Source organism: Phocoena sinus, chromosome 16, assembly GCF_008692025.1.
Source record: "Phocoena sinus isolate mPhoSin1 chromosome 16, mPhoSin1.pri, whole genome shotgun sequence".
Taxonomy (NCBI): Eukaryota; Metazoa; Chordata; class Mammalia; order Artiodactyla; family Phocoenidae; genus Phocoena; species Phocoena sinus.
In genome coordinates this window covers 56,443,097-56,458,060 of record NC_045778.1, presented here as the reverse complement: position 1 = coordinate 56,458,060, position 14,964 = coordinate 56,443,097, and the positions used below count along the sequence as shown (strand labels likewise).

The following is a 14,964-nucleotide window of genomic DNA, read 5'->3' as shown; positions in this document are numbered from 1 at the left end:
GGGGAAGGTTAACTGTTACAGATTAAAAGAGACCTATCAATCAAATGTAATCTGTGATCTATGTTCAGATTCTGATCTGAACAAGACAACTACAAATAAATATTCTTGATACAATCGGGGAACTCTCTACCTAGGCATGAGATGGTTGTTATCAATACATGATATTAGGAATTGTTAAGTTTGTTAAGTTTAAAAATGGAACTGAGGGGGAATTCCCTGTCTGTCCAGTGGTTAAGACTCCATGCTTTCACTGCTGAGGGCCCAGGTTCAATCCCTGGTTGGGGAACTAAGATCCCACAAGCTGCATGGCATGGTGCAGCAAAACAATTTAAAAAAAAAAAAGAAAAAAATCAAATAAAAATGGAACTGTGGATATTTTTGTTGGTTTGTTTTGAAACTCCTTATCTATTAGAGGTATTATTGAAGTACATGAAGACAAGGTGATTATGTGTGGTGTTTGCTTTTAAAAATCCAGTAGGGTTACAGCAGAAAATAACACAACATTGTAAAGCAATTATACTCCAATAAAGATATTTTTTAAAAAATCCAGTAGGGAAAAAAACCTGTGTTGTATGGAAGGAGTGTGGGAACAAAACAATGGCAAATTGTTAACAACTGTTGAAACTAGGTAATGGGTTCATGGAGGTTCATTTTATTAATTACTCTACTTTTGTGAACGCCTGAAACTTTCCATATTAAAAAGTTAAAAAGAAATAAAAGAAAGCAAATTACGACTGGGAAATGAAGCATCTTAAGTTTTGAAAAATGAAAGAAAAAAAAAGAAAGAAAACTCAAAATTAGCACTTACATGCTACTGATAGGTTATGACATAAACCTTCAGCCCTTAGAGCTGTCATAAGAAGACAATACTACTCACCATCCTCATGGTCGAATCTTCCCAAAACAAAGTTGATTCCAATCCATGCATAAACCCCTAAGTAGGAAATATAAAAGCCCTTGCTTAATTCTCTACTGCTATAGCATGTATATACCTCTCCCAGGGCTGCTCTTTTCCTCCTTTTCTTGGAAAAAAAGTGATAACAGTATTTTATTCCACACTCTCAGTGTATGAATTTAAAATCTTTTATCTTGTGATGTTTTTCCCTTTTAAAATTATTTGCATTTTCTAAATTTCTTACAATGAATAGGAATTAATGTATAAAAATAAATGTAAAAAGATAAAAATCTTGGAGTTCTAGTTCTGGGCAAGCACACTCACCCTGTCTCCCTACTGACTACAAGTATAAACTCTGGATAGAATATTTGGAGCAGCTTTCTGAGAACTCTGAAAGTAAATGATAGTGGGCACACTGGGACAGAGATCAGACTTTAAAGTACCACCAAAACCACAGTGAGTTTCCCATTTTTCCCCCTCAGATACTACCTGGCCTGGACTCAAAATCAGCTTGAAATACAAAAGTACACACCAGATGTGGACAGAAAGAACTTCAAGACCTTGCTTTGTGGTCCAAGGATCAGAAAAGGGGACTCCAAAGGTTCAGAAAGAGTGGCAAGAAATTCCTTGCTTTTTTAAAAATTCTGTTCTCTCCTACCCCAGGCCATCTTGCAACAGCAGAGGTAGAGACTGGGTAGATGCCTAAACCAGGCATGTGAGAGATGTGAATCCTTCTTTCTGACCAGAGCAGCTACAGCCTCAAGAGCTGGGGCAAATCCCTATTGCTTTTTTTTTCTCCCTTCGTCCTCTACCACTTAGCCTTGGATATAGATGCAGTCATGGGAAATGCATGGCAGAGTGGGCAAATTAAATCCCTGGCTTTCTGACCTAAGGACCATGAAAGTGAACCTCAGGGAACCAGAAAGTACTGGGGAGACTGTGGAGAGTGGGGAATAAACTGGTGTAGGAACTCCTGGACTCACATGCATGATCTGACTCTAAACAACATATCAAAGCTTTTGAGAACTGACATACTGGCTAGTCAACACATTTGTATGGGGCTGTGCCCAGGTTCAGACGGGCCACTGGCTGGCACACACATGGGACAAATCCAAATAGCCATGCCAAAGCTTTGAAAAATGAATCAGCAGAATCACAGCCCACAGAAGCCAGGTCAGAACTTAAGGCTTGAACCTAACCAGTCTGCTAAGACAAAAATTAACATTCTCTTTATGATTGAAACAAGACCCAGGGTCTAACAATGTAATATTCAAAATATCCAGGATACAATATAAAATGACTTGTCAGGGCTTCCCTGGTGGTGCAGTGGTTGAGAGTCCGCCTGCCGATACAGGGGACACGGGTTCATGCCCCGGTCCGGGAAGATCCCACATGCCGCGGAGTGGCTGGGCCTGTGAGCCATGGCCGCTGAGCCTGCGCGTCCGGAGCCTGTGCTCCGCAACGGGAGAGGCCACAACAGTGAGAGGCCCGTGTACCGCAAAGAAAAAAAAAAAAAAATGACTTGTCATACAAAGAACTAGGAAAATCTCAACCTTTCCAATCTCAAGGGAAAAGATGCCAACCCTGAGATGACACAGGTGTTGGAATTATCAAATAAAGCAGCTATACAGCCAGGAAATAAGAGCAGTCTTCCAATGAATGGAAAGATAGAAAGTCCCAGCAAAGAAATGGAGTAAAACCAAACAGGAATTTTAGGACTGAAAAAGGCAATACTGAGATTGAAAAAGGTGAACCTTTTCCTTTATGTGAACTGCAACTAGAAGACAAAAGATTTTCTGTTTTTCAAGAAATTGAAACATAATTCATCATACAGGCCACATTTGGGCTACATGAGAACATGCATTCAACTCCACCCCAAAACTACAAACCCCAAGTGCAAGCTTTTACTCCTCAAGGCCCAATACCTTCCTGCTTCCCAGAGATCACTTCTGCCTGAGACTGAGAAAAGAGGAAGTCAAACTCCAGAGGTAAATCTTTCACTAGATCAGCCAAGATAGCCAACTGCTTCCTGCAATAAAGAACAAAAAACCTGAGTTAATGGTTAAACTCTCTTCTCACAAACAACCTCAACTTGACCTTCTACTTAGCCTTGTTAGACCTCACTGTTCACGTACCCAAGACACTTGATCCCTGCTTCTGTTTGGTACCCCCTTCGAGATTTCAAAGGTTTAAAATTACTCAAAAGTATAGCCTCCTCAGGGCAGGAATAAAGACATAGACATAGCGAATGGACTTGTGGACACGGGGCGGGCAGGGTTGGGGGAAGCTGGGCCAAAGTGAGAGTAGCATCGACATATATACACTACCGAATGTAAAATAGTTAGCTAGTGGGAAGCAGCAGCATAGCACAGGGAGATCAGCTCAGTGCTTTGCGATGACTGAGAGGGGTGGGATAGGGAGGGTGGGAGGCAGATGCAAGAGGGAGGAGATATGGGGATATATGTATGCATATGGCTGATTCACTTTGTTGTATAACAGAAACTAACACAGTATTGTGAAGCAATTATACTCCAATAAAGATCTATTTTAAAAAAAAGTATAGCCTCCTTCTTAAAAGGCAATATGGTAACAGTAATACTTATCCTTTATACAATGTTACAATTCAAATAGTATTAAAAGATGAGACTATGGTTCTATGCCTCTCACAGGCTAAGTATGGATAAGCTACAGGAAACTGAAACACAGTTTCATAATCTATAAAACAGATGTAATTACGTTATTCCTAACCACTATGAAAGGAAGCTGTTAAATTGAGGAACACAATCTCATCCTTAGATCTCACACAATACAGAAAAAGTGTCTCACATCACCACATAAGAAGCACTGTTTGGCCCACAAATTTTTACATGATCTTTTACATTAACAATGAACTTTTAAACCTCCTTTTCCATATTTCAAGGTTGATTTTTTTTCTTTATAAAAATCTTTATCATTTGGAAAACCCAGACCAGGATCAAAATCCAAAGGTCATAATTTGGGGATGACGCTTGAAGCTTAGTATCTACAGCGCTGTTTTGTCCTCTAAAGTTTTATGTTATTAGTATTATCAGATAAAAACAAGCAAAGAAACAAAGCTAGAACTAATCATATAAATCTAGAGACAATGCTCGTTAAAAATAAGAGCAATTATCTTGGATTTTTAAAATTACTCATTACAAAAATATTCTGCTGGCTATCCTGGTTGCCAGCATGACTTGGTGAAGAATGTTATTAGCACTTGAAAGTGAAAATTACATTTAAAGTAATAATCTTCCAATATATAACGTCATTGTTATACACAAGAAATTTTTATGATAACAATTTCATATGGGGAACTAGAGGTGCTATTTTGCCCTCCTTATTGGATATGGTTCTAAACTACCCAAAGAAGAGGGCTTGCTGGTTTTGGTGATGACATGGAAGAATGGGTACCAACACACACTGCTGTTTGGAATATAAATTACTGGTACAACCTTTCTAAAGGGCAATCTGGGACTAGGTATCAAAGTTTTTAATGTGCTTAACCTTTGACCCAGCAACTACATTTTAAGACATTTATTGCAATGAAATCATCAGATAAGAATACAGAGAGAAAAAATACTACAGCATTATTTATAACAATGAAAAACTGGAAATAACCTAAATGCACGTATATCAGTAGTGACTGGCTAAATAATTTATGGGATAGTCACGCAATGTAATAGTACACAGATATTAAAAGAAATGAGGTCAATTTATATCTATATGTATTGACATGAAAAGATGCCCAATATATTTTGAGTTCCAACAGGTTACAAAACAGTACATATAATATGATCCCAATTTATGTTAATAAACAAAACACTCTTCATGTATTACACAGGATAGGACAGAACTTTCATTTTCTAAAATTCAATATTGTTTCTTTATTAAAAAAAACATTTTATGGCAAAACATTGACAATTGTTGAAGCTGGGTAGCAAGTAAATGCGGATTCATTACATCATTCTCTCTACTTCTATATGCATTTGAAATTTCCCATAATAAAGTTTTTTTTCTTAAATTATCACTTCGTAATTCTTTAAAGGTATTTCCATCACAAACTAAAAAGGCAGTGGAACAAATTCTGTTAGTCTAGGCCTTCGGCAAAAAAATAAAACCTAGTGCTAATAAATCCAAAATACAGTCCAGGGGATTCAAACCCATTTTGAATATTGCTCACAAATGCTAATAAATTAACAAAGCATTAATTATACAAAACAGGGTCTTGCAGTGATTGTTACACTTACGTCAACAACTATAGCTACCTTAGAAGTAGCAATGATTTCATAAGCCCAGGGTAGATCTAGGCATTATTAAAAGAGCTGATCAAAAAACAAGTTAGGGCTTCCCTGGTGGCGCAGTGGTTGAGAGTCCGCCTGCCGATACAGGGGACACGGGTTTGTGCCCCGGTCCGGGAAGATCCCACATGCTGCAGAGCGGCTGGGCCCGTGAGCCATGGCCGCTGAGCCTGCGCGTCCAGAGCCTGTACTCCGCAATGGGAGAGGCCACAGCAGTAAGAGGCCCGCGTACCGCAAAAAAAAAAAAAAAAAAAAAAGTTAAAGGCAAGTTCTTTAAAAATTCTTAAGATAAAATAAATACTAATATTCAGAGCTTCCACGATGACAGGGAACATCTTAGACAAATGGGGTGGAGCTACATAGTTGATTTTGTTTAAATAGAAACTTCTTTGACAAACAGAGGAAAGGCTGGGCAGTGCCAGGAGATGAGGCAATCCTCTCCTTTGCTCCAGACACACAAAATGTGGCCATTTCATCACCCTGCTGGTTGGCTCTGCCTTTTTGACCTCCGAGTCAGCTTTTTCTCTGGCCCTCCACCCTCCTTCCTTGTTTTTGAGACCTTAGTCCACTCACAGCCCTGTGATGTGGCACCACCTATGTCATCCATACTCTTCACATGGTTTCTAAAAGTTTGAATGATGTATTACTTATGTCAAAAACAAAAATTCTAAATTTCACGTGTAGTATGATTACAATTTTGTAGAAGTTACACATAGATATATACAGAGAGAAAGGAATAGGACAAAATGAAACAGTTTTGATAGGGCAGTAGAATTATAACTTCTTTGTTTTGATTTTAAGATTTCCTTTAATGCTGTAAGGTTCTAGCAATAACATTTTAAACTTTAGTTTTAAAAATAAGTAAAAACAAACCAAAAAAAAAAAATTTAAAGATCAAGATGTATGGGAAAACAAGGAGCTAGAAGGCCTTTCAGATTGACAAATGGCTACATAAAATAATCTGCTTCTCAACAGTAAACCAGTAACTCTGTGTCTGAGCAGAAGGAAAGTAGTCAACTGGAAGAAGTGTTGACATACATGTCTGGCACAAGCAGAATGGAGCCCTACACACATGGCAGAGGTTTTCCTTGCTGTTGGCCAAGTACATGAAATGAAACTTTGTGGAAAAGGGAACTGCTATTTATCAAGGAAAAACATTTAAGCTAATAAAAAATACCCTATGACTATGAGACTGTGAACATTGCAGAAGGATGGGTGCTCAAGTTAAGGGAGCTCATTCCTACCTCAAGACCATAATAAGTTGTATGGAGGGGTCAGGGAGGTGTCAAAAGGGAGAAATCACAAACAAGGAGGGGTCTGACCTAAGCATAGCTGCTGCCTCTTCGTCTTCCTCCTCTTTCAGTGAAGGAAGAAGGATCAGGTGGCAAAAAGCCAGGCTAAACTGCCAAGGTCAAGTGGAAAAGACTTAACTAGCAGGGGTTGAAAAAAGTGGTCTAAAGCAATGGAGACTAAGCTTTGCAAGTAGCACCAACTATCATCAGGGAGCCAGGCAAAGTTATAGAGAAAACCCCATTCGTACCAGAGCCCTCCTACTAGACCCCAGGTACCCAGCCCCTCAGGTGACCCTCCTACTACCCTTCTGAAATTATGCTCCCCTTCTAGGGGCCTCATGATCCAAATTTATTACATCACCACTGCTCCCAACCCTCAATCAAAACTAAGAATCATTACAACCATCCCAAATAGATATTGATCCCAAAGAAGCAAACGACATGGAGGTGTGATCAACTGATTGTGAAATAACGGGGTGTAGGAGTGGCTCTGCTCTATTTTGAGCAAGAAGTCTTTTAGTGCCACCTGGCAACTCTGTGTGCTGTACCCACATCCTGCCTTCAGACCAGGGAACCACAGAGAATAATGTATGAAACTGCACTTTCAACTCTTGGGCCACCCACTCTCCTGCATCTCACCTCTCGGAGAGAAGCCTCATGCCTGCTGTGCATAGGATGTAAAGGGGGGTCTCCCTGTGCTTCCTCACAGGCACATGAGCAGCAGCAAAGCTCAGCAGAGGACGAAGGTAATCGCTGGCATGTTCTGGAGTGTCTGCCATTGCAGAGATTCCTTAAGTAAGATAAAATACTTTCTTTAAAGAGCAGATCACATAGACTCAGAAGACTGATACCCCATAAGGTTCTGTTTAAGGTCCTAAACATTTCTTTCATAAGAGAAGGGTAGCAATGAATCCCTCCCATTATCCAGAACCTCCGGAAGAAAAGGGTAGCTTTCTTTCCCCCTCTTCTCTTCTGTCCTCTCATTTCTGTAGCAGATAAAAGAGACTGACAATGAAATATATTCCATTTAGTACCTGGCTTGATTTTTTTAACCACTGGTTGGCTGTTACGGTCTCTCATCTGTTTGATGTCCAACAAGTCATGAGGATTCCCATTATGTCTTGGCCAGAAATAAACAAAAATCCGAGAGCCACTGCTGCCACAGTCCACAACAAGTCCATAATTTAGATTTGGGTCTTCAGTGTCAGTAGCTTCAAGATCTCCTACTCGAGCCAAATACCTAAGCCGGGCAAAAAGAGAAACTAGTGTTAAGCAAATAGCACCGCCAGTTAATTCATCTGTTCGTGAGTCTTCATTAAGTGCCTACATGTGCCAGGCACACGGGACTACACATCCTAACAAAGGAATGAAACAATATTGACCATATTTACTGATGTATATGAGGCAACAGCTGGTTTATACTGAAATTAGGTAACCAAAAGACTCCCCTAAGTTTGGGGTTAGTTCTGAAACTGGCCAGGGTAGCAAATCTTTTACTAAGCATTAAAGGGCTTCTAGGCCTGAGTAAATACTGAGCCACTAAATTTGAGGGTGGTTTGCTATGCACACTAGATAACTAAAGTAATTCTAATAATTTCTTCTCTATTTATCTATCCTTTCTGTATATAAACATGAAGAATATGGCGGAATGATATCTGGCTGACAGCAGGAAGACGGAACAAGTAAAGATGTTACCACCAAAATCCCAAGGTTTGAGTCTCAGCTCTAGCACTTTCTATGTTTTGTGACCTTCAGGAAATTACTTCTCTCAAGCTGTTCCCTCATCTGTGAAATGAGGGTAGTTAGGAGTCTCTACTCTCAGAGAGGCAAAAATGTATGTTGAGCAGTTAGCACAGTGCTGTGCTTGTTACATAACTATTGGGAGAACAAATAGCAGAAGACTCTCTGGAGAAAAGGGCTGAAATATCCAGAAAGAAAAGAAGGCTAAAAGCTGATAAAACCCTTCTTCTGAGTGATGAGGCTTTAAATAACATTAAAGTTTCCTCAGAGCGTACGGGTCTGAAAAGTACAAACGTCACTGATGACTCCTCTTCAAAGGCTTCACCTCAAGAGGAGCCCGGTGAGAATGAGAATGGCTTTTAGCTTATTACTCAAAAAAGGAGAGCTCTTTCTTTCTTTTTCTTTTTTTTTTTTTTTTTTTTTTTTTTGCGGTACGCGGGTCTCTCACTGTTGTGGCCTCTCCCGTTGCGGAGCTCCGGACGCGCAGGCTCAGCGGCCATGGCTCATGGGCCCAGCCGCTCCGCGTCATGTGGGATCTTCCCGGACCGGGGCACGAACCCGTGTCCCCTGCATTGGCAGGCGGACTCCCAACCACTGCGCCACCAGGGAAGCCCCGAGAGCTCTTTCTTGATGCTAATATATAATGCATGGTAGGCAGACTAAAATTTTGCCTTCTAGATTCTTTTAAATTTGAATAAATATTACCATAGGTTGAGCTAATAATTGAATGAATATTCTGAAAGTAATGTTGTGAATTTTTTCAAGTAATACACCTAAACTCCCTTCTGCCCTATCATCCAACATTGTCTTTAGAGGTAACGCCCAGATCCCCAAGACCCTTACATAGAACCCTTTAGAACTAGCTTTTGTGAAGCCTGAAACTAATATAATGGGAGAGGAAGGTTCTTTTACACAAAATATTCAACATTACAAATACAAAAGGGGCCCATGCAAGTGAGGGGTCTTGCATTGCAGGTAACATTCCCTTCACAGTAAATCCAGAAAAGTAAGCCATGTGTCATACCTCTCAGAACAATCTAGCCTGTGTTTACTGGTGATTTCACATTGCTACACAGACTACAGAGTTCCTTACTTTGGACAGAAAAGCAAACTTGATGAAAAGAAGACTGTGTAGAAACAGTTCTGAAATCAAAAAAGTAAAGCTGAGTACCTTTCCTATTCTATAACACACAATGCATTATTTTAAAAAGAGGAGAACATATATTTGAGCTTCAATACAATGCTGTAAATTATTGCTTAGGATAGGGTCAGGTAGAACTTTTTTCTGGATCTGATATGAGAGTGAGTTGCAGGAAGTGAAGCAGATGGTAAAAGTCTGTTACACACTAGAAAGGTTACAGTCCTAAAGATTCCATTCCACCACAGACTTTCCCATTCTAATCAAATGATTGGGCTGAAATGGGCTCACAATCCACCAGTCAACTCATAACAGCTCACTTCTATCACAGGAAAGCTGGGCAGACATCTGTGTGCCACAGATAGAAAAGAAATAGGCAAGATAATCCATCTCCAGCCCGAAGTGACTTTTCATTTCTCATCAGCAATCTTTCTACTTCACAGATCTTTATCTGCTTTCCTTCTCTGAAAACCACCCCTTCTACTTCTCTTTGACAAGATTCTGGATCCTGTCCCCTCCTGCTTAATGAATAACTTTTTCCAGTACATTGGTTCTCAAAATTTTGGGGCTCAGGACCCCTTATAGCCTTAAAAAAATTACTGGACCCCAAAGAGCTTTTGTGGTACATCTATCTATATTTACCATGTTAGAAAATAAAACAGAACATTTAAAAATACTTATTTATTTATTTAGACACAATAGCAAACTCATTACATATTAACATATTTTATGAAAAACAACTATTTTCTAAAACAAAAAAGTTAGAAGAGTGGCATTGTTTTAGAGTTCTGCAAATCTCTTTTGTGTCTGGATTAATAGAAGGTAACTAGATTCTCATATTTGCTTCTGTATTCAATCTGTTACGATAAGTTGTTTTGATTGAAGTATATGAAGAAAATCAAGCTTCACCCAGGTATGTTGTTGGAAAAGGGAAGAGTACTTTTTAGATCATTGGTACTACACTGAAACTTGACAAGTGGAGTTTCTTAAAGGTTGGTTGCAATGTGGAATCTAAACTCTAAGAACTTTTCATACTGTTACATTAAAATGCACTGGTCTTTCACTTTAAATTGCTTTTACCCATGCGTAATGTTGTCACATCGTATACTGGAAAATACTGGTTCGCTGAGCTATGCAAATCTTCTTAATGTTGACACATTTCATTCTACCAAAAAACCACACACATTAATGAATATCACTACCAATTTTATCAAAAAAGTCTTTTAAGTATTGGGAAGCTATCAAACTCACAGTGGCAGATACAAACTTCCCAAACTTCTAATTTTCACTTAAAAGCTCAAATTTTATCACTGGCAATAAATACTGACAGTTATTTTCCTTAAAGTGACAGGTTTTTACTTCATTCATTTTCAAGAAAATGTCTACGAAATACCCACATCTGAAATCTACAGTTTTTCTGACAGTTATTCTTTCAAGTGAAAACTAGTATTCCATGACTGTGTTCAGCTCACAATTCAAACAATTGCCTAAGTGCTTTTCCTTGAGACAACCTGAGTATGCAACAGAAGTGCTTAATTCCTATTTCCCATTTTGTCACACAGAATATTAAAAAGGTATTCTTAAGTGGAATTAGACTTTTCTTCCCACTGCAATTGTGTGACAATGAAGACTGCCGTAACTACTAGTATAATTTGGTGTTCTATCTTGATTTGTGCTAAGGCACCAGCAGTTTTACCCACCATCGCTTTTGCATCATCAGTGTAAATGTCAACTCAGTGAAAAAGGCAAATAGTATCACCATAGCCAAAAGGTAGAAGGAACTCGGATGTCCATGACAGATGAATGGATAAACAAAATGTGGTATATACATACAATGGAATATGATTCAGCCTTAAAAAAAAAAGAAGGAAATCCTGCCATACGCTACAACATGGGTGAACCTTGAGGACATTATGCTAAGTGAAATAAGCCAGTCACAAAAGACAAATACTAGATAATTCTAGTATTTGTATATGAAGTTTGTAAAGTAAGCAAATTCATAGAAACAGAAAATGGAATAGTGGTTACCAGGGGCTGGGGATAGGGAAAAATTAGGGGTTGTTGTCTAATGGGTATAGAGTTTCAGATTTGCAAGATGAAAAAGTTCTGGAGATTGGCTTCATAGCCATGTGAATATACTTAACGGTACTGAACTATACACTTAAAAATGGTTAAGATGGGTAAATTGTGTTATGCGTTTTTAAACACAATTTTTTAAAAGGGCAAACAACATCTTAGTATTATCATCAAAATAGCTTTGGCCTCACACACTCCCTGAAAGGGTCTCAGAGACTCCCAAGCGTCAGTAAGCACTTTGAGAACCACTACTCTAACGTGACCTTTTTTCTAACATCCGTTTGGCTTCTCTACCTATTCCTCCCCCTTTCCCTTCTTTGATATGGCTTGCCGGTTCTCAAGAAGCCTCCCCTCAACAAGTTGATTCTTGTAATGATCTAAAAAAGGCCTCCCCCTTCTGTTCTAACATGTGGAGTGTCATTCTCTTTAAGCAGTTTGCTTACATTTCAGTATGAGCCCTAAGAGTTCTTTCATATTTGTTTGCTCCACCTCTCCATTTAGACTCTCAGCTTCTCAAGAGCTATTACCTTATCTGCATACCTCAATACAGACACAATGTTCCTCACATTTCTCTGATACGTATCAATCAATCCTGATTGGCTTGGGCCTAGAGCTCACAATATGAAGCCGCTAGTTTGTTAATAATTCATCTGTGTCTTTGTATAGCTATATTCAAAATCAGTTGTTCTCCTTAGAAAATTTCAATGGCTTTCCAAAGCATCCTGTCATCCTCTTTGGTTCCTGTCAAGATAAGCAACTTTACAGCTCTCATTTGGGTACAACTCAACTTTGCTTTCTCTTCTCTCAGAAGTCGCCATGTGTGTATTGGCAGAAAAAAGTCAGCTGACACTAGAATACAAGGGAGAAAGATAGGACCAGATGACATTTATGTTACATTTCCCACTTGAATCCTTGATCAGTTGCTTCAGGCCGCAGAAAGTTCTGGAATTCTGACCTCTTATGACCTAATCAGGCTTCTTAACACTTTTCAACCACCTGAAGGTCTTCCTCTGTCTAGGCTCCTAACGCGGATGGATCACTGGTCCTTTCTCAGATATTTTCATTTCTGATTTGCAGTCCCAGCCTTAGCCATCATGGTTAATTACTTGCATTGCTGGGTCCTTCTGCTTTGCTGATACTGCACTAAGTCAACCCCTAAAGAAGACCTAAAGCCCAATAGAAAAGTTCCAAAAGCTTTGGATCCCTCACATCCACCGTCCCAGGAGAGATCTGATTCACCATCACATGCACTTACCCCCGCCTCACACACATATATCCTCTCTATTTGAGAAACATGATTTCCCTCTGGTCACTGCTGAGTCAATGAAAAGAAAGATACCCACATATACATCACCCAAGGTAGAAACGGAAGAGATTGCTTTTCGTTGCCATTATCCTCAAGACATTAACAACATTAGAGCTATAACTAACCAAACCATTACCTAGCTTACAAAATCAACACTAATTACCGCTTCTAGAGTTCAAAAAGAACTCAGTAATATGCCAGAAGTCCATTAAAGTGGTCCCCCATCAGCATGGAGCTACCACCTCTTTGATGAATGTCATCATATCCCAACTCTGTTCAAGGCTCAAAACCAAATATAATGACATTATAGCCAAAGTAGCTGTGCATGACTGATGATAGCAATACATACCCAGAAAAGGATCTTGTAAGGTTACTACCTATCTCCTAACAAGATTAATCAGATCAGTCAGGAACATTTATAATTTAAAGCTCTGCTTATAAACATTATAAACACCATTAAGGACAAGTAAATGAATAAATGAATAAATGCAAATAAATGCCTTCAATTTCACCAGCAAAATCTCTGAATTTTTCCCTTAACTTCACCTGTATATCTGTTTATCATTTTTATTCTAACCATAAGTAATGGCTCTTTTTCACTTGCTTTAAACAGAATTAAAACTCCTAAGGAAGGTCAGTATTGAGCTGATTGCTGACACAGTAGCGCTCATTCAGTTATTCCCAGATGGCAAAGGAACGTGAGGCACCACCTTTCAATAGCTACATTCTTCAGGACAATAAGTCAACCAGACAAATATTTCCCCACTAATAAAGACAGTAGTGGGGTTACCAAAAAGTGAACAATATTAAACATTAAGGTGAAAAAGAAATGTACTGAATATACAGAACATTTAAGTAAGAACGGTTCACTGTTTGTCTTGCACAACATGTATGAATACATGCTAAAAGCACCCCTTATACTAAAAATTATTAATAAATTTTAACAATTTACCCAGTATCCAGGACTAGCACTTTCCAGCAGAACTTTCTGATATGATGGAAATATTCCCTTTCTGCACTGTCTGATAGGATAGCTACTAGCCACATGTGGCCAGTGAACATTCGAAATGTGACTAGTACAAATAAGGAACTGAATTTTTATTTTATTTAATTTAAATTAATTTATATTTAAATAGCCTCTGTGGGTAGTGGCTACCCTATTGGATACCACAGTGTAGACAGTGTTTGTTGAGTAAGTGAATAGATGAATGAATAAATGGGTGTAAAATATGAATTAAGTACGATGAAGTTGTTGGAGCCCATCTTATATGCCACATGCTAGACAAATAGTTGATTAAAACACATCTAACAAAAATTATTCTTAAAAACAGCTTTGCTGTGCGTGTTGTGGGGGGAAGGCAAGAGGTATATGGGAAACCTCTCTGTCCTTCTGCTCAATTTAGCTGTGAACCTAAAACTGCTCTAAAAAATAAAGTTTGTTTTAGAAATATAAATTAAAAAAAAAATTCTGGATTCTATCCTTACTGACACCCATCAATCTGTAAATTTACCTTTTCCTAAATTCTAGTTCTGATGCAAACCTTCTGCTTTCTCCTTCCAGAAGCCATGTGGGCATATGTTTGTAAAACAACAGCTCTTCAGTTTTGAAACTACTGAGGGAAAACCCCCATGCAGGCTTCTAAAATCCTGGGCCATATCACCTCAGAAGTGATATGCTATATATATACTAATATGTATAAAATAGATAACTAATAAGAACCTGCTGTATAAAAAAATAAATAAAATAAAATTTAAAAATTAAAAAAAAGAAGTGATATGCTAGGTTCTACCAATGGCTGAAAAAATTCAAATTAAAACATTTTTTCTATATAAAATATTGATATAATTTCATCATGTGAATTAAGAACAATTTAAGTTGGAAAAAATATGACTATATTCAATGTATGTAATATAAAAATCACAACCACAAGCACTTGTCCTAATTTTTAATAAGCTGTTGAACTTGAGTGTTAGGTGTTTTCATCAATTCCTAATTATTTGTTTAATCATTTTATCATCAGCTAGTGCTTACCAGTGCCTAAGTAGTAACAGCTGCCACAGAAAAGAAATTCTGGAAGGAAAAAATTTAAATGGAGATAATGCTTCCCCTTATCTTCACTGCATATTTGCAGGGCACAAAACAGAATTAGAGAACAGAAAAATCAAGATTATTCCAAATAATACTAATAAGACTAATA

At 38.4% G+C, this 14,964-nt stretch overlaps 1 protein-coding gene across 5 annotated transcripts in view; it reads right to left on the bottom strand.

Annotated features, from left to right (window-relative positions):
• ENTPD7 (ectonucleoside triphosphate diphosphohydrolase 7) overlaps nt 1-14,964 on the bottom strand; it is a 40,858-nt gene that overhangs the window by 18,328 nt on the left and 7,566 nt on the right. For all 5 annotated transcript variants that reach the window (XM_032607915.1, XM_032607918.1, XM_032607919.1 and 2 more), the window contains 4 exons: nt 7,541-7,746; nt 7,146-7,296; nt 2,821-2,924; nt 878-934 (listed from right to left, as the gene is read on the bottom strand). In XM_032607915.1, the coding sequence (XP_032463806.1) occupies nt 878-934; nt 2,821-2,924; nt 7,146-7,296; nt 7,541-7,746 (518 nt within the window). The remainder of the gene's footprint in view (nt 1-877; nt 935-2,820; nt 2,925-7,145; nt 7,297-7,540; nt 7,747-14,964) is intronic.